Raw genomic sequence first — 23,449 nt, 5'->3', positions numbered from 1 at the left:
TATCAATAAGTAAGTCCTAAAAGAAGACTGACATAGCTTTTAAAAAAAAAAAAAAAAAGACAAGATTAATCAACTTGGAAGGTTATTAGAAAATATCAAGAATAGGCCGGCGCCGCGGCTCATTAGGCTAATCCTCCGCCTTGCGGCGCCAGCACACCAGGTTCTAGTCCCGGTCGGGGCACCGGATTCTGTCCCGGTTGCCCCTCTTCCAGGCCAGCTCTCTGCTGTGGCCAGGGAGTGCAGTGGAGGATGGCCCAAGTACTTGGGCCCTGCACCCCATAGAGACCAGGATAAGCACCAGGCTCCTGCCATCGGATCAGCGCGATGCGCCGGCCACAGTGCGCCAGCCGCGGCGGCCACTGGAGGGTGAACCAACGGCAAAAGAAGACCTTTCTCTCTGTCTCTCTCTCTCTCACTGTCCACTCTGTCAAAAAAAAAAAAAAATAGAAAATATCCAGAATATCTGATGCATCAAACAAAAAGAACACACAAAGAATAGACCACAAAAGACATAAGGGACATGACCAAAATTTTTTTGTTTTTAGATTTGAGAGGTAGAGTTACAGACAGAGAGATGGAGAGACAGGAAGGTCTTCCATCCACTGGTTCGCTCCCCAAATGGCTGCAATGGAGCTGAGCCAATCTGAAGCCAGGAGCCAAGAGCTTCCTTCAGGTCTCCCATGTGGGTGCAGGAGCTCAAGCTTTGGGCCATCTTTTACTGCTTTCCCAGGCCATACAGAGAGCTGGATCAAAGAGGAGCAGCCAGAACTTGAACCAGTGCCCATCTGGGATGCCAGAATCACAGGCAGAGGCTTAACCCACTACGTCACAGTGCCAGCCCCACGGCCCAAACTTCTAAAATACAAGTTATCAGAATCTGATAGAGCTGAGGGAGAAAGCAAAAGAAGCCACTCTCAAAGAAATAATCAGCCACCATTTTGTCAGTTCTGATGAACATTTGCAACGAATTGATTCAAGAGCTCAGTGAACCCTGACTGAGATAAACACAAGAAAAACCTCACGTCGGCACATCATACTCAAACTTCTACAACTTGAAGATACAGACAAAATATCAAAAGGAACCAGCTATCACCTTTCCGGAGAACACCACTAAGAATGATGGCTAGGTTCCCATGGGTACCAAAAGACAAGTAGATAATGTCTTTAAAGTTATGAAACAAAACACTGCTTGCCAACCAGAGTCCCTCAAAACAGCAAGTAGATGAAAGTCATTTTCTCAAACAACTCATTTGCCAGCACAAAAGTACTTCAGGATATAACAGAAAAGTTGTTTGGGGCCAACGCTGGGGCGCAGCAGGTTAAAGCCCTGGTCTGCAGTGCCAGCATCAAATATGGGTGCCGGTTCAAGTCCCCGCTGCTCCACTTCTAATCCAGCTCTCTGCTATGGCCTGGGAAAGCAGCAGAAGATGGCCCAACTGCTTGGGCCCCTGCACCCACGTGGGAGACCCGGAAAAAGCTTCTGGCTCCTGGCTTCAGATTGGCACAGCTTCGGCCATTGCGGCCACCTGGGGAATGAACCAGAGGATGGAAGATCTTCTCCCTCCCCGCCCCCACCTGTCTAACTCTGCCTTTCAAATAAATAAGTAAATCTTTAAAAAAAAAAAAAAAAAAGTTATACTGGCTGGAAGAAAACACAGAGGTACCAAAAAAAGGAATGAAAACTGGGAAAGAAATAAATCTAAATGAAAGATGTAGGAATATTTGCTGAGAGAAGTTGCAGCTTTAAATAAATGTCAAAAATTTTCATGTTCATGAGCATGAATTCCCATAATGCCGAGATGTCAGCTCTCCCAAATCTACCTATACATTCAGTGTAACCCCAGTCAAAATTCCTGAGGGCTTCCTTTTTCTTTTGGTGAAAATTGTTAAGTTGATTCTAAAATCCATATGGAAAAGTAAAAGAACTAGAAGATCCAAGATCCAAGACCTTGAAAAAGAACAAGGTTGAAGGACATACATTATCAGATCTCAGGGCTTACTATAGAGGTACAGACATTCAAACCCTCTCCCCTCTCTCCCCCTCTCCCTTTCTCCCCCTCTCCCACTTTCTCTCCCACTCTCTCAGCCTCTCTGTGTAACTCTTTTAAATAAATTTTTAAAGATCATGAACTATACAGTTAAAAATTGCGTACTATACTATACGAAAGTTATAGCGAATAAAACTTTTTTAAAAAGGCATTTGTTGCAGACTCACCAGCCTCAGGATGTTATACCCGAGGCCCATGCCTCTGGGTTCCCAGGGCCCTTGGCACATGTTTCTCATAGAACTTTCATTATAGAAGGAGTCACTGCTCCTTAACTGCCAATGAGATTTGTGTCCCTCACTCTATGCATGTGGCTGTACACAAGAAGTAAACAAATGTACACTGGCTACAGTGGCTTTCCTCTTAGATGTTATATCTCTGTAGTGAAGAAACCCAATTAAAGAGTCTACTGGAAAATATCTCCAAGTACGAAGGTTTATGGATCTCAGGGCTTTTCCCTTCCACGAAAATAAAGAGTACATGATGGAGCCGGCTGTGGCGTAGCAGGTGAAGCCGCCACCTGTACTACCAGCATCACATATGGGTGCCAGTTCGAGTTCCAGCTCCTCCACTTCCAGAGATTTACTTTCAAGTAAATAAATAAATCTTTTTAAAAAAAATGTCATGTTACCCAGAGAGAAGCCCTCTGCCTCTGCCTCTTTGTGGCTCTGTCTTTCAAAAAATAAAGAAATCTTTTTTTTTTTTTTTTGACAGCCAGAGTGGACAGTGAGAGAGAGACAGGGAGAAAGGTCTTCCTTTTTGCCGTTGGTTCACCCTCCAATGGCCGCTGAGGCCGGCGCACCGCGCTGATCCGAAGCCAGGAGCCAGGTGCTTCTCCTGGTCTCCCATGCGGGTGCAGGGCCCAAGCACCTGGGCCATCCTCCACTGCACTCCTGGCACATAGCAGAGAGCTGGCCTGGAAGAGGGGCAACCGGGACAGAATCCGGAGCCCCAACCAGGACTAGAACCTGGTGTGCCGGCGCCGCTAGGTGGAGGATTAGCCTGTTGAGCCGCAGCGCCGGCCAAAATAAAGAAATCTTAAAAAAAAAAAAAAAAAAAAAAAAAAGTACATGAGGCTCTCAAAAGCCTGCAGGGAACTGATTAGCAAAATACAAACAGGATGGGGCAGACTCTGTGGTGAAGCCGGTAGAGCCCCCCCCCCCCCCCCCGCAGTGCTGGCATCCCATGTGGGTGCCGGTTCGAGTCCCAGCTGCTCCACTTCAGATCCAGCTCTCTGCTGTGGCCTGGGAAAGCAGTAGAAGATGCCCTAAGCCCTTGGGACCCTGCACCTGCGTGGGAGACCTGGAAGAATTCCTGGCTCCTGGCTTCTGATCTGCGCAGCTCCAGCCACTGTGGCCAATTAGGGAGTGAGCCAGCGGATGGAAGACCTCTCTTTCTCTCTCTCTCTCTGCATCGTCTTCTCTCCCTGTATAACTCTGACTTTCAAATAAACAAACAAATCTTTAAAAAAAAAAAAATATAAACAGGTGAGGGGAAGTGATAATGAAAGCCGGAAAAGGCAGTGCCCCCGACTGCAGGCACAAGTTGTGCCTGACAAACTTGGGATGAGGCACTTCCCCACCTGCTCCTGAAAGTGGGGATGAGAACCCAGCGGTCCACAGAAACATGCGCTTCAGTGTTCCTGAGCAAAGTGAAAACACTCCGTTTCAGGAAGCTAAGTCCAACCCAATGAAGGAAATTACCCTTTCCCTAAAGAAAACTCTGCTTGCTTTGCTCTTCTCCGACATGGTCTCAGCATCCTCTCCTGTGTCTTCGCTTAAACACCAAAAAGGTGAAACTCCAAATTCTTTGCCAACAAATAATCAGATTCAGAACATAAGGAGGAGAGGAAGAGAGCAGAAAAATGTGGGTGATGAAAGTCGCAGCTCTGTGATTGGAACCAGAAGTCTATAAGAAACTTAGTTTCTCATCACCTCTCCCCTGATTCACCAGCAGCCTACCTGGTCTCCCTTCTGCTAAGCTTACCTCTCTCTATAAAAGTTCATATTCTGAGGTCTTCAAAAAGTTCTTGGAAAATGTGCATTATGAGAAAAATATAATGCGTTTCAAGAATCTTCACCAAAATAAACTTATTTTCCCTGTTTCTATAAATTTTTGAAATGCCCTCATACAATGATATTCATGTATGTTTAAAAAAAAAAACAGTAAGTAGGGGGCCGGCGCTGTGGCATAGTGGGTAAAGCCACTGACTTCAGTGCCGGCATCCCACATGAGCGCTGGTTTGAGTCCCAGATGCTCCACTTCCAATCCAGCTCTCTGCTGTGGCCTAGGAAAGCAGTGGAAGATGGCCCAAGTCCTTGGGCCCCTGCATCTACATGGGAGACCCAGAAGAAGCTCCAGGCTCCTGGCTTCAGTTTGGCACAGCTTGGGCCATTGGGGCCATTTGGGGAGTGAACCGGCAGATAGAAGACTTCTGTCTCTTCCTCCCTCTCTCTGCCTTTGCCTTACTCTAACTCTGCCCATCAAATAAATATTTTTAAAAAAGAGTCTTAGTAAAAAATATTGAACTACCTTTAAGAACCACATAGACCTCCAGAGGGATGTCAATAAGCAAGATGGGTGACTTGAATCCCTGTGGAACTGTGTGTGCGTCCCAACACCCTCCTTTCTCATTGTTACTATCAAAACACACACATGCCCTCCCACAGCACTGCTCTATTTGAGGCCAGAGCAGCAGACACGAGTAAGCAGAGTGCCAGAAGAATACTGAGCAGAAAAGCAAAGAGCGCAGTTGATGCCTCAAAAATCTTTCCTATCCAATATTTATATAAAAGTGTGTGGGAAAACACAATTCAAGGATGTTTATTTTGCTGTAAAAATTTTTGAAATCCATGAAGCTTTTTTTTCATCATACACATGGTCCATGAACTTGTTGGAGTTCCCTCGGATACGTTTCCAAAGTTAGATACCACTGACAAGCTCGGCACCACTGGCCTCTGGGCATCTCTCCCGCCCATGTTGAATCCCCCAGCAGGGAAAGGGAAGCTGCACACGCAGGGAATGAGGCTCAGGCAAGGTGGAGTAGGGCTGAGGGACACATCCTCTCTTACACGCTGCCTCCTTCAGGTGTTACACCTGACGTACAGATACTCAAATATGAGAGGATTCCAGCTTCAACCAAAAAACAAAGTCAGCGCCATCGGCTAACAGTTTTTTACAGAAACATTGACACCAGATGCTCCCTTCCCTTTCACTGTCGTTGGCTCCCCCAGTTTCTGGTCCTCAAACTACTTCCTATCTCGGGTCCTAGAGCTTGGGTTCAAGCCAACACACGCTATTTCCCAATTTCTCCACCTGTTTATTCTTATTTCCTCCTTCTAAGAGTCACCACCTCCCTATGTCATCCTGTTATATTCAATACACTTTTTTAAAAATATCTTTAAAGCCTTTTGGAAGAAAAGGCAGAGTACAAATTAATAACACAGCTTGAGCATCTCGTGGTGGCGCCCAAAAGTGTTCATGAGTTTTGGATCTTTTTTAATTTGGAAATATTTGCATTTATATAACCAGATAACTGGGAGGTAGGAGCCAAGTCTAAACACAAAATTCATACACCTTACTCTCACAGCCTGAAGTTAATTTTATGTAATATTTGTATATGAGTGCATGAAACCAAGCCTCTGTACGCTTGTGTGTCGACTGCGAACCTTCCTGTGAGGTCAGGTGTGGGATTTTCTACTTGTGGTGTCACATCCACACTCAGGAAGTTTCAGAATTTGAAGCATTTCAGATTTTTGCACTAGAGATGCTCAATATGTATTTAAAACACAGCCTCTACCTTAGGAACTACTCACTGCTTAGGAAATTTCCCACTTACTGCTATAAACAGGTAGATTGCAAAACAGCAAGTTGCTTATCACATGTTAAACACACTGCAAATACAAGACTGCAATTTACTTGATTATTTGCTTGCGGACTTCCGGCTGCTCTTGACTTCAATGTTTGGATTTTCTCAAAGACCAAGTTGACTTTCCTTTTGGTAGCATCATCATTATCAGTGCTCCTGCAAAAAGTGACAGCAAAGAAAACACTGAGGGACACAACAACTGGTCTCAGAACCTTTGATTTGCCATGACACACAGATATAACACAGCCCTTCCAGAAGGTAAATTGCACAGCCAGTGCTGTGGTTAAGCCTGCAGCGCCAGCATCCCACGTGGGCACTGGTTGCTCCACTTCTGATCCAGCTCTCTGCTAATGTGCCTGGGAAAGCAGCAGAAGATGGCCTGCATTCTTGGACTGCTGCCCCCATGTGGGAAACTTGGAAGAAGCTCCTGGCTCCTGGCTTTAGTCTGGCCCAGCTCTGGCTTTTGTAGCCATTTGGGGAGTGAACCAGCAGATGAAAGAGATTTCTCTCTCTCTCTGCCTTTCAAATAAATAAATAAATCAAAAGAAAAAAAGGCTGCAAATAAAACCAGTTTAAGAAGAGCAGAACAGAAAGTATATTTCTTTCAATAAAAATGTTACCATTCACTTTGGAACAGGAATTCCCTTCTCCAAATATGTGACAGAGACCTAACTACATTCTAAATTAGCTTGGAGAAAACACCCAGTGATCGGCTAGTGATTTGTTGCTTGATTCACACAACACCTGTTCATTCCAACAGGAACGCTCTTTTCCTTATTGGGTGTAAGTCTGTCTCTCCTCTCTCATACACACTTTATTTTTAAATCTCACACTATGAACCACTTATGGTGATCTTAACTTGTTCAGCCTATGTTTAAAAAAATAAAACCTGTGCCCAGGTTGTCAGCATAGCAGCCCTTTTGTCTAGACTTTTGCACATAAAGATCAGAGAAAGTTTTAGTAACTTCTATCACACATGTGGCAATCAGAATTTTTTAAATTTTCTTTTAAATAGCCACCTCCCACAAAAGTCTTACTAATCTCAATAAGTCATGTTCCCTTAAAAAAAAAAAAAAAAAAAAAGAGTAGAAGAATTTAAAGAATTTTGAAAATTGAAAGTTCTTCTACCTTTCTCTTAGTATGGTAAAATCCTTCACAAAAAAATCCTAATAACTAGTTCTTAGCCAAAAGAAGCTCTTTGGTTACGTTTTGTAATCTAATCTTATATTTTGAAACTATTTTATCAGCTGTATAATCCTGACAAATAATTGCAAGGCACAACACAAAAATATTAGGTGCTACGATACCAATGAGTACTTGCCAAGTGGCTGACTCTCAGTTATGTCAAGCTATCGTGCTTTGTGGCCCTCTCTTAATAATATCTGATGAGAGAACTGAAACAGAACCCCAGATGCCTGGCCTTGAATTCCAGCATACTGAGTAAGGACTGACAACCTGGAACTCAGCCTCCAAGATAAGTTCAGAAAGCTCCGCTTTTAAATGAGTCATACGTGCTTCCACACACACACACACACACAGGACCGAGGCTCCTGGCCTCTCGGCGTGCCTGCTGAGGGGGGTTTTCTTTGCGACTTCTGATAAAGGACAATGGAAGACTCCTGTGCACGTGAAAGAACTCAGGGTAACAGCAGACTCCATTCAAGACAGTCTTCCTGTCTTTGAATTCGCTTTTGAAACAGGAAAGGGTCATTTCAAAAACATACTCCTTTTTCATTTTTAGAGTATGCTTTTCTTCCCGACTCTTTGTTCCCCCCACTGCTAGCCCCTTCCACCCGAGACTTGACTGCTGTTAGGAAAGCTCTAACTACTGAGTCTTAGCCTTCGAGCGGCTCACCTAGGCAAGAAGGCAGGGTAACACACAGGACCTTAGAAAAGGAAGAGGAGAGAAAAGACCCAAGCACACAGGACCACACTTCGTCCTTCAAGGAAAGTCACTGACCCTTCTTTGAGGTAATTGTAGAGTATCTGCTTGGCCGTCTCCTCGTTGGTTTGTTGGGTGAGCTCTTGCTGGCCCTTTAAGAGATCCGGTGTGGCCTGGAACACAAGGGCTGTTATTAGAGGGTGACACCTCCAGGAAGAAGTCACAACCCTGAAGCAGGGGCTTCCAAACACATCCCTGCTTTCCAAAATCCAATCCCCAGGTAAGCATCCTCACAGCAGCTCCGTAACCCCCCGCAAGTTACAAAACCTCTCCTCCCTCCTTGTTTCTCACCTGTAAATTCAAGTTCACAGGGTTGGCGCAGTCCTATAATATACAACAAACAGTACCCGGCACTTACCAACCTTAGTATTGCTTTTATCAGTGTCATTACTGTTTATGGCTATTATAAAACACTAAATGTGCCACTTGCACCCCAACACTTCACAAGTCAACCAAATTAGGATTAACCTAATTTCTCAGGCTAGAAATTAGCCCAGTCACTCAGTTTCACAAGGAAAATTAACATATTCAGCCAAAACTAGCCACTGAATCTGTGTGGAAGCAAATCCTGCATACTTTCAGACTTCAAACGTACACACAGAAACAGAGTTTCTTTATAGCGTCTGACAAGTTACTCTAACAGAGCCCATGCTGGGATCAGCAGCAGGACATAATCTGTAGTACATAATTTAATCCTAAAAAAATCACATGTACAATTACTGATTCCAGATTGAGGCCAAGTATCCCGATAACCTCCACGGCAGGAGTGGATCTTTTAGATTACTTAGGAAGGGGGAAGAAAGGAGACAAGAACCACACAATGTTACCTGAGTGCTGGAGGTGGAAGGGAAGGCCTTCACAGACACTTTCTTGACCCCAGAGTCTGGCGAGGTAGCCACTGACCGACTCTGCAACTTCAGCGTGGCCGTGGCCGTTTTTACTTCCTCCTCCTTTTTGCTCGATGCTAGGGGGGAGGATGCACAGGCCGCAGTACTTTCCCAACCACCTTTGTCTTCCAGAACTTTCCCATCTTTGGTCAGCTGGGGAGGTCTGGGGTGGGCATCCTGCACGGCCCCCTGCAGCTTTGCAAACGTGCGGCCCACACTCTGTTTCCCACGGCGCTCCTGGGACTGCGGCCGCTGCGGGCACACCTGGGACGGCCGCAGGAGGTGCTCGCTGGACTTGCCCAAGTGCCTGCTAAATTCGGTTAGGTACTCCGAGTTCCCTTGGAGTCCGAACGGAAAGGCACTATCCACGCTCCTGGATCTCTTCCTGTCATCCGGATTGATTCTGTTTCGTTTCCCAGACCTGCCTCTTCTCTGAAGGCCGCATTTTTGATCAAATTTTTCAATGAGCTGATCCACACCGGCAATGGATCCTGTGTCAATATCCCGCCCAGTTCCTGGCAGGAAAGGGATGTACCTTCTGTTTTCGTGACGATTGACGTTGTCAGCGTGGATGGCACATTCCTGGTCATCCAGCAGAAATCGGTACAAAGAGTTGACCGAAGTGGGAGTCGTCGATGACGAGGAGGACCTCCGGGACCGAGCCCCGTCCAAGACGGGTCCTGCCGAGTCCTGTCGCCGGAAGGGAAGGACATCCGGTCTGGTTTTCTTGGTTTCAGAGTGGGCATGGGGGCTGTGTGCAGATACGGGCCTCCCGCTGGGGGAAGCGCCCTCCTCTGGCACCCCCTCTTTGGTACAGCTCTGAACATTCACGCAGACCGAGGTCTGCTTTTTGGGGTCGTCTATGACCACGGAGCTGCATACACGAATGGCTGTCACATTGGGCTTGACCAAGTCTTCCAACGGGGGGCTGGTAGGCTGGGAATTGGTAGGTTTGGAAAAGCAAGTCCAAGGCTTCTTACCGTTGGTAGGTTCTTCTGTTAGAGGTTTTAGCCAATTACTTTCAGGAGACTGGTGATTCTGTAAGTTCAGTTCACTCTTTTCTGGGTCATAGGGCTGCAGGAGCTCTGGATGCCTCTGGAAGTTCAGCACGTGGGTTGACTTCATTGGCCCGTCTTTGCGTTCTAGAACTCCGTTCTTGCCCTCGTGGGCAGAGGGCTGTTTCAAGTTTCTTACTGGGCTGGGCTGAGCATATGGGTTTTCTGGGAGCTGCAATTCTTCTGCCCTGTTCTTCAGCACGGACCCTCGGTTGGAATGGACAGGCAGGTTACTGATGACTGGAGAGGGACACGAAGGCCCATTTTCAGGAAAGGATGTCCCTGCTAGACACCGATCCGTGTTATTCAGGACTATGTAGGGGTGGCCATCGATGCCCTGGACCCTAATACTGACACCGTAGGAGCCTGCCTTAGAGTGCTGGAAATTCCGTGGTTTTTTGGTTTCATCACTTGCAAGTCTCAGATGGACGCCATATTCCTGCTGCACGTGCTGATATTCACCGAAATACAGCTCCATGGTTCACTGTTCCTGCTACCAGGGAGAGACGGAGTAAAAGAGAGACATTAAGTTAGAATTACCTTCTTAAACGAAGACCCAAATATTAAGAGGAAGAAACTTCCAAGTTCTAAGGCATCAAGACGTGTTAAACAAAAAAGAACACCCATGACCTTGGCTTGCCCAAGCAGGCCTTCTGGACGGCCCTGAGCCCACGTGACTGTTGTTTGTCAACACTGGGCTTGCAACCCAGCCCGAGAGCAGACTACCGGCATAATGACCTGATGTCTTTGGCACAACTTCCTTGTTCTGTTTCTAGCTTACAAGCTGTTCTGGTTGCTTTCTTTCTCCCCTGCTTGGTTTCCTCACACTTGATGCTATTTATTTTTAACCAACAGAATGTGCCAGTTGCCAGCATTTAAAAACAGGGTACTTTTCCATGAAAATAATTGAGCCAAGGAGTTGCCAATGCTCACCATTCTCCTCTCTAAACACTTTCAGCCTTTAATGCACAATCCTGCTTTGAAGCCTCCAATAATATTTACTGATACAAAACACTGAACGCATTTTTATTCTAAGGAATCAGCTTTTTCTGAGACTGACAATGCCAGTCAATGCTTTAACTTTTTTCAAACCTTTTTTTCTTAACAAAAAAAAATCAAGTAGTATTGAGATCTGGAAAATGTTCTGGAAACAAAGACTCAGGGCTGCTCATTTTGGGAGGGGTCTGCAGACTCAGAACTGCTGCTGTCACCTTTGTGGTGCGCGCCACCCTTGTCAGCTGTCTGCGCACAGCAGGACACCCACCCGGCCGGCCTACGCCACGAGGGGCTCCCACCAGAAATGCACTTTTATCTCTCTGGGAAGCTGCACAGCAAAAGAGATCCACGAAGAACATCAACAGTGCACAGCTGTCTTCTCCCCTCCCCCCTTTCAGGGGCCTTTGTGAGTTTTGGGTCAGTTTCATAGTGCATACTTCAGGGAGATCATCTATTCAATCCAGTTTTCAAATTTTCATATATACAAAGTTTTACAAAGTATACATCATTTCCTCTATTTCTATCTACTTTTATTTGTGTTCTTTTTATTTCTTGATTACACTAGAACACACATATAGCTATATTTTTTATTTTTCCCTAGCAAATGAGGTCTTAAGCTTTATCAATCATTGCTTTTCTATATATATATATATTTTTTTTTTTTGACAGGCAGAGTGGACAGTGAGAGAGACAGAGAAAGGTCTTCCTTTGCCGTTGGTTCACCCAATGGCCGCTGTGGCCGGCGCATCGCGCTGATCCGAGGGTAGGAGCCAGGTGCTTCTCCTGGTCTCCCATGCGGGTGCAGGGCCCAAGCACTATGGGCCATCCTCCACTGCACTCCCTGGCCACAGCAGAGAGCTGGACTGGAAGAGGAGCAACCGGGACAGAATCCGGCGCCCCGACTGGGACTAGAACCCGGGGTGCTGGCGCCGCAGGTGGAAGATTAGCCTAGTGAGCTGCGGCGGCGCTGGCCCTCTATATGGTATTCTTAAAAAGGGTTTATTTACTTGAAAGAGTTACAGAGAGAGGGAGAGACAGAGAGAGAGAGAGTCTTCCATCTGCTAGTTCACTCCCTAAATGGCCACAAAGACCAGCACTGGGCTAGGCTGAAACCAGGAGCTTCATCCGAGTCTCCTGTGTGGGTGGTAGGGGCCTAAATACTTGGGCCATCTTCTACTTACTTAGGCTGTTAGCAGGGAGCTGGATCAGAAAGGGGAACAGCCAGCACACAAAACAGTGCCCATTTGGGATTGCCAGCCTTGCAGACAGTGGCTTTACCCACTGCACTACAACACCGGCCTCCCCCCCTTATTATTTTCTAATAATATTAATTATTTTCTAATAATATTAATCAATTATTTTCTAATTGCTGGGTCTAGTTACTTAAAAAAAAAAAAAAAAAAAGAGGTACTTATTTGAAAGGCAGAGTTAGAGAGCCACAGGAGAGAGAGAGAGAGGTCTTCTGTCCACCCAAATGGTTGCAAAGGCCGAAACTGGGTTGGCCGAATCCAGGAGCTTCATCCCGATCTCCCACCTGAGTGGCAGGGCCCCTAGCACTTGGGCCATATTTTGCTGCTTTCCCAGGTGCATTAGCAGAGAAAGCTGCATCAGAAGTAGAACAGCCAGGACCTGAACTGGCACCCATATGGGAGGCTAGGGGTACAGGCAGTGGCTTAACCCACTGTACTGCACTGGCTCCCAGTTTCATTTTTATTACAGTACTACTCCCATATCCCAGGGGATACATTCCAAGACTTCACCTATGCCTGAAAACACAGAGTACTAAAAACATATTGTTGGCCTTTAAAGTTTAATTTGCAAGTTAGGCATAGCAAGAGATTAGCAACAATAAAAGGGATTAGAACAATAGACTATAATAAAAGCTATGCAAATATGTCCTCTCTCAAGCTATTTTATTGTAGTTTACACTTAAAGGAAGTAACATTATGGGGCAGGCATTTGGCCTAGCAGTTAAGATGCTATGTGGGAGGTCTGCATCCCAATGGGAGTTCCAGTCCTGGCTACTCTGCTTCCAAGCCAGCTTCCTGCTAATGAGCATTCTGGGAAGCAGCAAAACAGTTGGGTCCCTGCCACCACTGGAGACCCAGACTGAGTTTCGGGTTCCTGTACCAGTCCTGGCTATTGCAGACATCTGGGGAGTGAAGCAAGCAATGAGAGTTCTCTCTCAAAAAAATAAAGTTAAAAAAAAAGATGGGGGGAGCACATTATGACTTCTCTTTGGCTTATCTGAATTGCCAGCAATAGTACTGTTGTGCTTTGGGGTCATTATCAAGTAAAATAAAGTTGACACGAATACAAACACTGTGATACTTCTATAATTGATCCGATAAGCAGGAGGGCTACAAAACAACTAGCAGGCAGGTAGTATATACAGCATGGATACACTAGACAGGGGAATGACTCAGGCCTTGAGGGGTACACGGCAAGATTTCATCACACTACTCCAAACAGCACACAATTTAAACCTGATAAATTATTTCTGTAATTTTTCATTCACGATTTTCAGGTTGCGGTTTACTGTGGACAACTCAAACTGCAGGTAAAGGAAATTGTTGATTTTCCTTCCACATCCCTTCATTTTATTTTGTTCTAACTTCTTGACGGATATGTGTCAATCATTTAATTATTTAATTTGATCAGATGAACTGTGATTTATAGCTGTGTTGCTTAGGAACTGGTCTGTTCCTATACCAGAGACCCAAAATTACAGCCTCAGACCCAAGTTAGCCAAGTTTCTTCCCCAGAGGTAGGATGCCCAAGAATAAAACGGACTCTAGAATATTTATGAAGAACACCTCTTGTATCTTTCTATTCTTCAAATTTCAGCACATATTAGATACCTTATGATTATATGATGGCTGACCCAGTATCACATACACCAAAGGTTTAGGCCTAATGAACTAAATTCCTTTTTAAGTAGCTCTCCAGGAAGCCCCACCCACCAATCATCCCTTATATCTTATTGGTGAGAACTTAATCACATGGCCACCCTCAACTGCAGAAGTTTGTGTACTGGGGGTTCTTTTTAGCTGGGCAATGACACTGTCAACAAAATTAATGTTCAGTTAAGCCGGCGCCATGGCTCAACAGGCTAATCCTCTGCCTGAGGCGCCAGCACACCGGGTTCTAGTCCCGGTCGGGGCGCCAGATTCTGTCCCGGTTGCCCCTCTTCCAGGCCAGCTCTCTGCTGTGGCCAGGGAGTGCAGTGGAGGATGGCCCAAGTGCTTGGGCCCTGCACCCCATGGGAGACCAGGAGAAGCACCTAGCTCCTGCCATCGGATCAGCGCAGTGTGCCGGCCACAGTGCGCCAGCCGCAGCGGCCATTGGAGGGTAAACCAATGGCAAAGGAAGACCTTTCTCTGTCTCTCTCTCACTGTCCACTCTGTCAAAAAAAAAAAAAAAAAAATTAATGTTCGGTTAATAAAGGAGAGAGAAGAGAATGGTCATTGAGATAACAGCCAACAGTTTCCACCACTATAATGTTCCTATTGCTCTCTTCCAGGAAGTTTCTCCATTTTACGATTTTAAATTCTTCTTTGTTTTTGAGGAATTTTTTTTATATATCCAGTATTTTGTGGTTCTGTTAAAACCACTTGTGTTGGGTTAGAAGTCTCTACTATTTCTTCTTTATTGAAGTTCCTTCTATGGATGAGTATGTGGACAACTGTCATTGCCCAGTTTCAAAGTCTCCACTTTCAGGTATGGCATTCAAAACACCTCCGTGGATTGGTTCAACCCTAAGAATTATTCAGTTCAGTTACAGCACTGCCCTTGCTTATTTTGTCCGATTTGCCTTGGGTCTTTCTGTCTCCTATTGTCATGGCACCGTCAGGCTTGCTAGGCATCACACTTTCAAATACAGAACCTGAAATGTCATCGCCTGCCATTTTACAGACAGGAAGACTCAGATATTCATATGTAATACTGATCATCTCACCAACCCCAGTTATTTCATTATGCCTCTCATTTTAAGTTACGTGAATATTTTAATAATTTTTAATCCAAGTAAAACAAGCTGTAATCAAGTTTTGTACTCCCTAGCTTCCCCTCCTCAATCCTGAACACATTCCCCAGAAGAAACCAATTGTAAATTTTAGTACTCAACTCCATGGACTGAAATACTATCCCCAGCTGCAATGTCCCACGTTATCAGTTTTACACATGGTAAATGACATATATGTATATATACACACACAAATTTCTCATTCTGCTAGCCTCATAACCTCATCTTTCCTGAGATACATACTACTCATTTTTTAAAATTCAAGTATTTATTTGTATATTAATTTTGTGATCTCCAATAGCTCTTTCTTCTGTTTCTTTTGTAAGTGCTATAAAATCCTCAGAGGGAGAGAAGCTACCTCTATTTCCAGTTGTTTACTTCATTGTGACTATATAACCATCGTTCACCAAAGGACCAAGGACGCTATGGTTCTCTTTCCTCTTATGGAACTTGGACTTTTCTGGAGGTAATAATTGATTACTATCTTTTCTTTTTCCTATGTACTTATCCATAAATCCTTCCGTCAGCTATATCACATCTTTAGATGCTTTTAAGTATTAATTTCTAAATGATCAAAATATCAGATAATTGGGTCTTTTTGCCTCGTGACACGCCCACTCATGCTCCTACCCTAACAGTCTTGCTGCCCTCTTCATTTTTTCTATAGTTTCTTGAGTTCAAAGCCTTCCTCCTCCCCAGCTTACCCAACTGGCTTGCTTCCAATAGCTTTTCCCTGGGGGACTGGAGAGGGTTGGGTCCAAAGGGATTAAATTTTCTGATTACTTATATTTGAAAAATGTCTTATCCTTTTGTTTATTTATTTAAAAGGCAGAAGGACAGAGGTCCCAACTCCTGGCTCATTCCCTAAATGCCCACAATGGCTGAGGCAAACGCAGAGAACGCAATCCAGGTACCCAAGTACTGGAGCCACACCTGCTCTCCCTCAGGGTCTGCACTGGCCAAAAGCTGTACCCGGGAGCCAGAGCTGAGACTTGAACCCACATACTGCAATCTGGGACAAGGGTGTCCTACCTGCGAAGCCGAACACCCACCCTCTGCTTGCGTCATTGTTCACCTAGCTGGGTTTAGAATCCAGGTTAGAAAGGATTTCCTTCAGACTTTTTCCTCTTTTAAAGATGTGTTCATCTGAAAGGCAGAGCAACAGAGACAGATCTTCCACTTGCTGGTTTACTCCCCAGATGGCTGCCTTAAGGCCAGGCCATGCCAGGAGCCAGGAATTCCACCCAGGTCTCCCACATAGTAGCAGGGGTCGAAGTACTTGGGCCATCTTCTGCTGCCTTCCCAGGAAGCAGGAAGCTGAATCAGAAACATAGCAGCCAGGGCTCCATCCTGCACTCCAATATGGGATGCCAGCTTCCTCCAGGTCTTCCAAGTGGGTGCAGGGGCCCAAGCACTCAGGCCATCTTCTACTGCTTCCCCAGGCCATACCAGAGAGCTGGATAAGAAGTGGAGCAGCTGGGCCATGAACTAGCACCCATATGGGATGCCAACACCACAGGCGGAACCCTAACTCACTATGCCACAGCGCCAGTGCCTACTTTTTAACTTCATCTTTTTCGTTCTACTTTTTGAGAAGTATACCACCTTTTTAAAATTCATGTATTTAATCAATTCCAACAACTCTTGCTCATTAATGATTTCCCTTTCACAAATGCTATTGCTAATTTTAGATACGAAATACCTTCTCTGAGAACATTTGTCTCCACCCTTGCACCACGCCTGGCGAGGTTTCTCTTTTCTGGCTTGTTTGGGCCCCTGACATCCTGTGGAAGGCTTTCCCAGCCTGCCTGGTGGCCATGGCTGCCTGGCCCAGTTACAGCGGGAAGTCCCAGACCAGCCCCCTGCACCTGAAGACTTCACAGCTGCTGAGTTTCAATTAATGTTGGAATAAAAGGTCTGTGCTGGAAGACCCCCAAGCCTCGGCACCTGAGGGCATTTTCTCCTGGCGCTGTTCAATTTCCCAAACAAAGAGCCCTCCAGCCTGCTGCACATGCCCGGCTGCTTGTGTAGGGGACAGGGCAAGAGAAGAACCACCGGAGGGCCCCACGGTCACAAGGTGCCCTCTCTCTACTCACCCACGCCCCGTCTGATACTTTTCTAGTTGTTTCTCCTCTGAAGTCGGGTGGGGCAAGGCAGGACAGGCAGGTACCTCCGTATTCAGGGCTCAGAGAAGGATCCGGAGGTATAACTACTCCAGTTCTCAAAGTTCCAAAATCATTCCCTAGATGTTGGCCCATCTGCCCTGCCTTCCACAGCAACCGATGCCTTCTGCCCGTGAGCCTCTTGGCAGCTACACGGGCAAGCCACTTCGTGTCCACACCGCGGGCACGGGAGGTCCGAGCGTCAGCCCTCTGCCACGTCCGGTGGCCACACCTTCCACTCACTTCAGAGCTTTCCTCCATTGAAATCTCCATCGCCATTCCTTGCCACTTACAGTTCTCAACATTTTTTATTCCTTTACTGCCACTCAGATTTTGGGAAGGAGACACTTTGAAGCCAATCTAACTTGACAAGGCTAAAAATGCTGTACCACACTTCGGCAGCAAGGACAAGGAGAGCCAGCGTGCCTTAGGCTGAAGACGACACACACCGAGACCAAAACCAGCGGCTGTGTCAGCTGCCTCTCAGCCCTCCTCTCGGAGCAGCATCGCGAGTTTTATTCCAGATCCCTGCAAGCACCTGAGCGGGTGCGAAAGTTTCTGACTTTTTTCACAGAAGAGCTTCTGCACAAATTCCCTTGCTGGGATGACTTTTTTTTTTTTTTTTTTTTTTGGACAGGCAGAGTGGATAGTGAGAGAGAGAAACAGAGAGAAAGGTCTTCCTTTTTGCCGTTGGTTCACCCTCCAATGGCCGCCGTGGCCGGCGCGATGTGGCTGGCGCACTGCGCTGATCCGAAGCCAGGAGCCAGGTGCTTCTCCTGGTCTCCCATGGGGTGCAGGGCCCAAGCACTTGGGCCATCCTCCACTGCACTCCCGGGCCACAGCAGAGAGCTGGCCTGGAAGAGGGGCAACCGGGACAGAATCTGGCGCCCTAAACCGGGACTAGAACCCTGTGTGCCGGCGCCGCAAAGTGGAGGATTAGCCTGTTAAGCCACGGCGCTGGCCTGGGATGACTTCTATGTGTGGCATTTACTAAATGGGGTTATTTTACTCATTAGTCATCTCTTCTTAATGCTGTCCATTTGATGAAAATATGCCCTCTAATATTTCTTAATAAAATCCTTGCCTAGTCCCTTTCAACAGTTGCTGCTGCTGCAGGCAACAGTAATTAATTTCCATCGTCGAAGAAGGCCACTTCGGTTTATTTCAATCCTAGCTCCCTGTTGGTAAATTAACCCCCATATTTGAATTTCATGAAACATCTTCAATTTACATTTCCTTGACAACAAGCCTCAATGCAATATTTTCCGGGGATGACGTGTCACAGCTGGGCACTAGTGTCTTAAGCAACTGTGGGTTTCCTTCCCAATCCAAGTGTACACACTGAATTAATTAATGGATTCAAGGACAGCTGTTCTGCACTTTCAGGCACTGGGCCACGTTCACGGTCCCAACACACACCCCAGACACACTAGCTCCGTCGGGGACTCAGCCCAACCAAGGCCTTACATAATTTGGCAGTAAATGCTGATCCATTGCCAGGATGCAACATTGTGACACTTGGCAAATAAAAATGGTGTTTTGGAGTGGAAATAATGCTTTATGAAAAGATTGCTAAATGACGATAATTGCTTTAGTTTACGAGACAATGAGTGCGTTTATAGGAACAGAGAGCTGGGCTCTTGGAAGAACTAAGAACATATACCAGATAGAAACATTTCCTCTCTCTGGGCCATCACATGTTATCAGGGAGCGTGGAGCTTAGTCACGTAATGCTGGTGCACACACTCACGTCTTTCCATCCTCATTCCCAGTGGCACCTCCGAGACCTGGATGGACACTCACCAGCCTGCCAGAGACCCTGTGGCTACTGAGAAAATGCAGTCAGGAAATCCAAAACCTTCCCGCTGGAAGACAGCAATCCCAATGGCCAGGCCAGGCTGACCCGAGCACAGTACCCAGCATGGGGCAGCGTTCCAAGCCATTTAAAGGAGCATCTAAAGCAGGGGTGGGAAGCTAATGAGCCTCAGCGCACTCTTGAGCTTAATTCCAGGAAAACAAAAGCGAAACAAAAAGAAAAAGCCATTTCCTGAGTGGGGTGCACGGTTGTGTCCTCGAGACCGTCGCCACTGCCAACCCTGTGACGACAAATATGAGCTAAAACCTCTGAAAAGGGGAGGGCATATGCCCTTGCAGCTCAGGCGCTACCTGGGAGGCTCACGTCCGATACGGCAGTGCCTGGCCGCAGGCCCTGGCTCCACTTCTGATTCCGGCTTCCTGCTAATGCAGACTCTGGCGAACAATGGCGATGGCTCAAGTAAGTGGATTCCTGCCATCACATGGGAGCGCTGGATTGAGTTCTCCACTCCCACCTTTGGCCACTGCCTAGACCTGGCAGGTGCAGGCATTTAGGGAGCGAAGCAGCAAATGGGAGATTTCTTTCTCTTGCCCCCCCACTACCCCCTCCATGCTAGAAAAAACAAAAAAAGAAAAAACCTACATCACAGACAAAATGCTTACTTATAAAGAACTCGACTGCAGGACTGGTGGGAAGACATGACTTTGTGTGTGAATATCCATATTAGAACCTCAGCTAAAAGTCCAAGAACCAAATGTGGAAAATCTATGGTTAGCAGAATGCATACAATTTCCAATGTGTGAAAATACTTTCAGAAGTTTGTTGAGGGGCCACAGTGTGGCACAGAAGGTTAAGCCTCCACCTGCAGCGCCAGCACCCAATATGGACACTGGTTCACGTCCTGCTGCTCCACTTCCAATCCAGCTCCCTGATCATATGCCTGGGAAAGCAGCAGAAGATGGCCCAAGTGCGTGGACCCCTGCACCCACATGGGAGACCTGGATGAGGCTCCTGGCTTCAGCCTGACCCAGCCCTGACCATTGTGGCCATTTGGGGAGCGAACCAGTGGGTGAAAGCTCGCTCGCGCTCTCTCTCTCTCTCTCTCTCTGCCTCTCCTTCTCTGTAACTCTTTCAAATAAATATAAAGAAGGAAAAAAAAAAAAAAAACACGAAAAAGTGACATGACAGACATCAAGGGACCCAGTACTGCTCAAAAAGGAGCACCCCATGAAAGTGACCATGGCCACATGGAAAAGTGTACAATGTGACCCAGCACGCTGCTGGCATTGTTATGAATGAACAAGAGCAAGATTCTTACCAAGAGAATGAACGGGTGTACTGAGCGTATTAAGCACCCTAAGAGCCGAGATAGCTTCCTGAAACACGCGAAGGGAAATGAGAAGGAAGCCAGCGAGAAAGGTACCTGGGTTCAGCTGAAGCGCCAGCCTGCTCCACCCGGAGAAGCCCACTTTGCCAGAACCCAGGAAAGGAGTCTGGGCTGCTGGAACCCAACCCCTATGGATTCATGGCATCATATGTGTAAAATAAGTAAGACCTTTGGACTACAGAAATACTTTTAAAAAGGGGGGTGGGGGGGCCTAGAAAGGCTCCTCTCCTGGGGTTGGGGACCTCAGAGGATGGGCAAGGAGTCTGCGGATGAGGGCTCACTGGGACTGACTCTGGACCACACGCTGGCCCTAGGAGCCGGGCACCCAGCTGCCTTCCTCCAGCAACCTCCCAGGTGCCTCCGAAAGCCCCCCAGGCCTTCTCCCCCACAGTGGGTCTCTGCTCACTTCTCTCGAGTGCCTCACCCCTCTATTGACGGTGCTCATATATTCCTGATTTTAAAAGTCAGTGGTTAACATCTCATATGCCCCCTGGTCTTCAAAAACTCCAAACCTCATTCCAAAAAATACTGTTCAAGAGGTTATTCACTCTTTTCACCCCTTGATCTTTGAGGCGATTTCTCCATGTTCTCCCCCAAGTACAGAGCTAAGACACCAAAGTTCTCCAGTCTGAAGTGAAGTGATGGAGCCCAATGCAACGCAGGGGAGGGAAATGCTTCTACCATCCACTCAAGTTGAATCCCAGCTCGGGATGAGTTCTTTAACTCCAGTTTCCTTATCCCTCAAGTCAGAGAGATTAGCAACAAAGACTACGTAAGGTATTCGGGAAAATGAAATCATATACTGTATTCTAAGCAAAATGAATCTGAACCAAGAACAAAAAACTCAAGGTAGCATTTATGACCACAAGAAAGATGACTGTATTTATAAAATATTTTTAAGCATTTGAGGCAGAAGCTAAAAACTCCACTGGTTAACCAAACAGTAGTAACCACCAACACCATAAAATAATAATTAAGAAACCAGAGGGCTGAGAATCTAAACTAAAACGCTGTAGTTCATAGTGGAGACTTAATGTTTGTTGAATGAATAAGTGAACATCTTTATATTGTCATACACATACATAGAAAGGTCTAAACCAGAGGTAGCGGTCCCAATCCCATTTGTGCTATATTTTCTTACACGAAGCTTAAGCCCAAAACATCAAAGATGATCGCTGCATTTTTTCATTATGCGCAAATCTTGCTTCAGAATCCTCCTCAACACCACACTCAGCACTGCCAGTCATTCAGTTGTAGACACACAACAGAACCTGCTCACCATGCCTGACAAACATTCACCTCAACCCAGACTGAAGCCAAGTGTCCAAGAAGTAAATGAGCTCCAGGGAACCAAGCGGAGTCTTCACCGATGTCCCAGTCTCGTCTCTGACCGCTGTCCCCTGAGCACTGCGGAGCTTCTCCATCTTCAGGGCACCCCCGGCAGGCACGTCCACAGCGTCGGCATCAGCACGTGACAGCAGGGCACGGAGCCCGACGGGACATTCTTGCAGGTGTCTAGCAAAAGCAGCTTGTGTCTCCACACTGTCCGACCAGATCCCACTTTTATGACCTTGTCACTCAACATTTTTTCACTTCAATAAAAGCAGTCTCCCCTCACCTACAGAATTCCTGCTGTCTTCAAGGCTCACCTCACTCTGGTCGGGACCGAGAGGGTCTCCAGAGCCCAGCACTGGCTGTCCCGTGGCAGCTTCTCTGGAGTCCAGCAACCAAATTTCTGTTTTCAACCGATTCGGGGTCAGCAAAACACATCTCCCCTCCACAAGGCCGGGCACGGTGCTGGGTGCCGTCTTTACGTCATCCCACCCACCCTGTGTTAGGGACCCTGTTTTCTCTCCTTTAGAGATGTACAAAGGCCGAAGGGTCAGCAATCCCCCCCCCCCCCCCCCGCCCCGCGGCCTGACACCACAGTCCGATGCAGCACCAGGTTTGAGATCCAAACGTTCTGGCTCTGCAGCCACGGCAGCTGGTACGATTATGTGACGCGGTCACCAGAGATCACAAAGACACATCCCCACAGCCTGCAGCACCGCAGGCCAGCAAGGCAGCCTCCCGGCCCTCAGACCTCAGCCCAACAGCGAGCCTTCCTCTTTGCCATATTTTGGCGTCCTGGGCAGGGTCCTGCAAATGGCAGGCACTGAATGAATGAATGCATAATGTTCAAAACACACTGCTCTCTGAATGCCCTCTTAATATTTCAACAGTGTAAAAAAATAAAGAAAGCCTAAGGTTTTCCATAGCCAACAACCGTCATTCAAGTGCACCGGCTGACCCCAGCCCACAGCCTCACCAGGGCTGTTCTTGCCACCTCCAGCCTCCGCAGTACAAGCTGTGCCCTCCACGAGCTGAAAACAGGCCCTGCGGATACCAAGCACCTCGAAGAGGAGGAGGTACAAGGTCATGGTAGAATTCCAACAGTGCCAGCTGCGACACGCCCACTTCCCAGAACTTCCGCAAAGTTCCTGCAAAGTGGATTCCAGCTAAAATGGCCCACCCTGCAGTATGTCGTCTCTCTGCTCTGGATCACTCCAAACCAGAGACCCAGCCAGGGATACCTGTCTGTCTTTGTCCTCATCAGGGAAGAGGGGGAAGGAAGTCACATCACGAGCAAACTTGGCCAAATAAGCGCAAAACCCAGAGCCATCGGGGAAGGGCCCAGGAGGTGTAGCCTGCCCCCACCCCTGCAGTCACCAACTCACAACCAAGTCTCACAACTGTGTGGGGCAGGTGCTTGCCTGGGCCCCAGGAAGCCCACACTGGAAATGACGGGCACCTGGATTTGTCCATGGAAGCCTAGTAATTAGGTACCTATTAAAAACAAACCAAATAACATCATGTAGCCTCCCTCCCAAAGTATTTTTAAAAATTGGAATAATCCTCAGATGCAAACCCAGTAGATCCCTAGATGTGTCAGCTAAGGCTCTCTGCCACTCAGAACAGTTCTAGCTGCAAAGTTGACGACACCAGGGGTCTTGTGCCCCTAAGATCTTCCTTCCCAGCATTCTTTGGGGTGGCTGGCAGGGGAAGGAGGCCCATCCAAACTCAGGTCCCAAAGCCTCCCCCAGCCCAGCATGTCTGGCCCTCACCTGTCACCCAGGCAAGCACAGAGCTGGTCATTCAGATATTCCCAGCATTCCCTCTCTCCCTCCCAAAGCACCCCTGGTCCATCGCAGCCTACAGATCTGCACCATCTCTGGCCACAGGCTTCCTGGAATGACACACAGCATGTGTTAGCCTCAGCTGTCACCT

The 23,449-nt window shown here is 47.0% G+C and overlaps 1 protein-coding gene across 4 annotated transcripts in view; it reads right to left on the bottom strand.

Moving 5' to 3' along the window:
• The window catches only part of CGNL1 (cingulin like 1), a 176,369-nt gene that overhangs the window by 99,714 nt on the left and 53,206 nt on the right, over window positions 1-23,449 (bottom strand). For 3 of the 4 annotated variants that reach the window (XM_062205997.1, XM_062205996.1, XM_062206000.1), the window contains exons 2-4: window positions 8,683-10,290; window positions 7,874-7,968; window positions 5,964-6,069 (exon numbers count right to left, since the gene is read on the bottom strand). In XM_062205997.1, the coding sequence (XP_062061981.1) occupies window positions 5,964-6,069; window positions 7,874-7,968; window positions 8,683-10,275 (1,794 nt within the window). In that variant the 5' untranslated portion in view covers window positions 10,276-10,290. The remainder of the gene's footprint in view (window positions 1-5,963; window positions 6,070-7,873; window positions 7,969-8,682; window positions 10,291-23,449) is intronic. The other variant, XM_062205998.1, reaches the window with a different exon arrangement.

Source organism: Lepus europaeus, chromosome 11 (assembly GCF_033115175.1).
Source record: "Lepus europaeus isolate LE1 chromosome 11, mLepTim1.pri, whole genome shotgun sequence".
Classification (NCBI taxonomy): Eukaryota; Metazoa; Chordata; class Mammalia; order Lagomorpha; family Leporidae; genus Lepus; species Lepus europaeus.
Note: the sequence above shows the minus strand (reverse complement) of the source record. Positions and strands in the feature narration are given on the sequence as shown.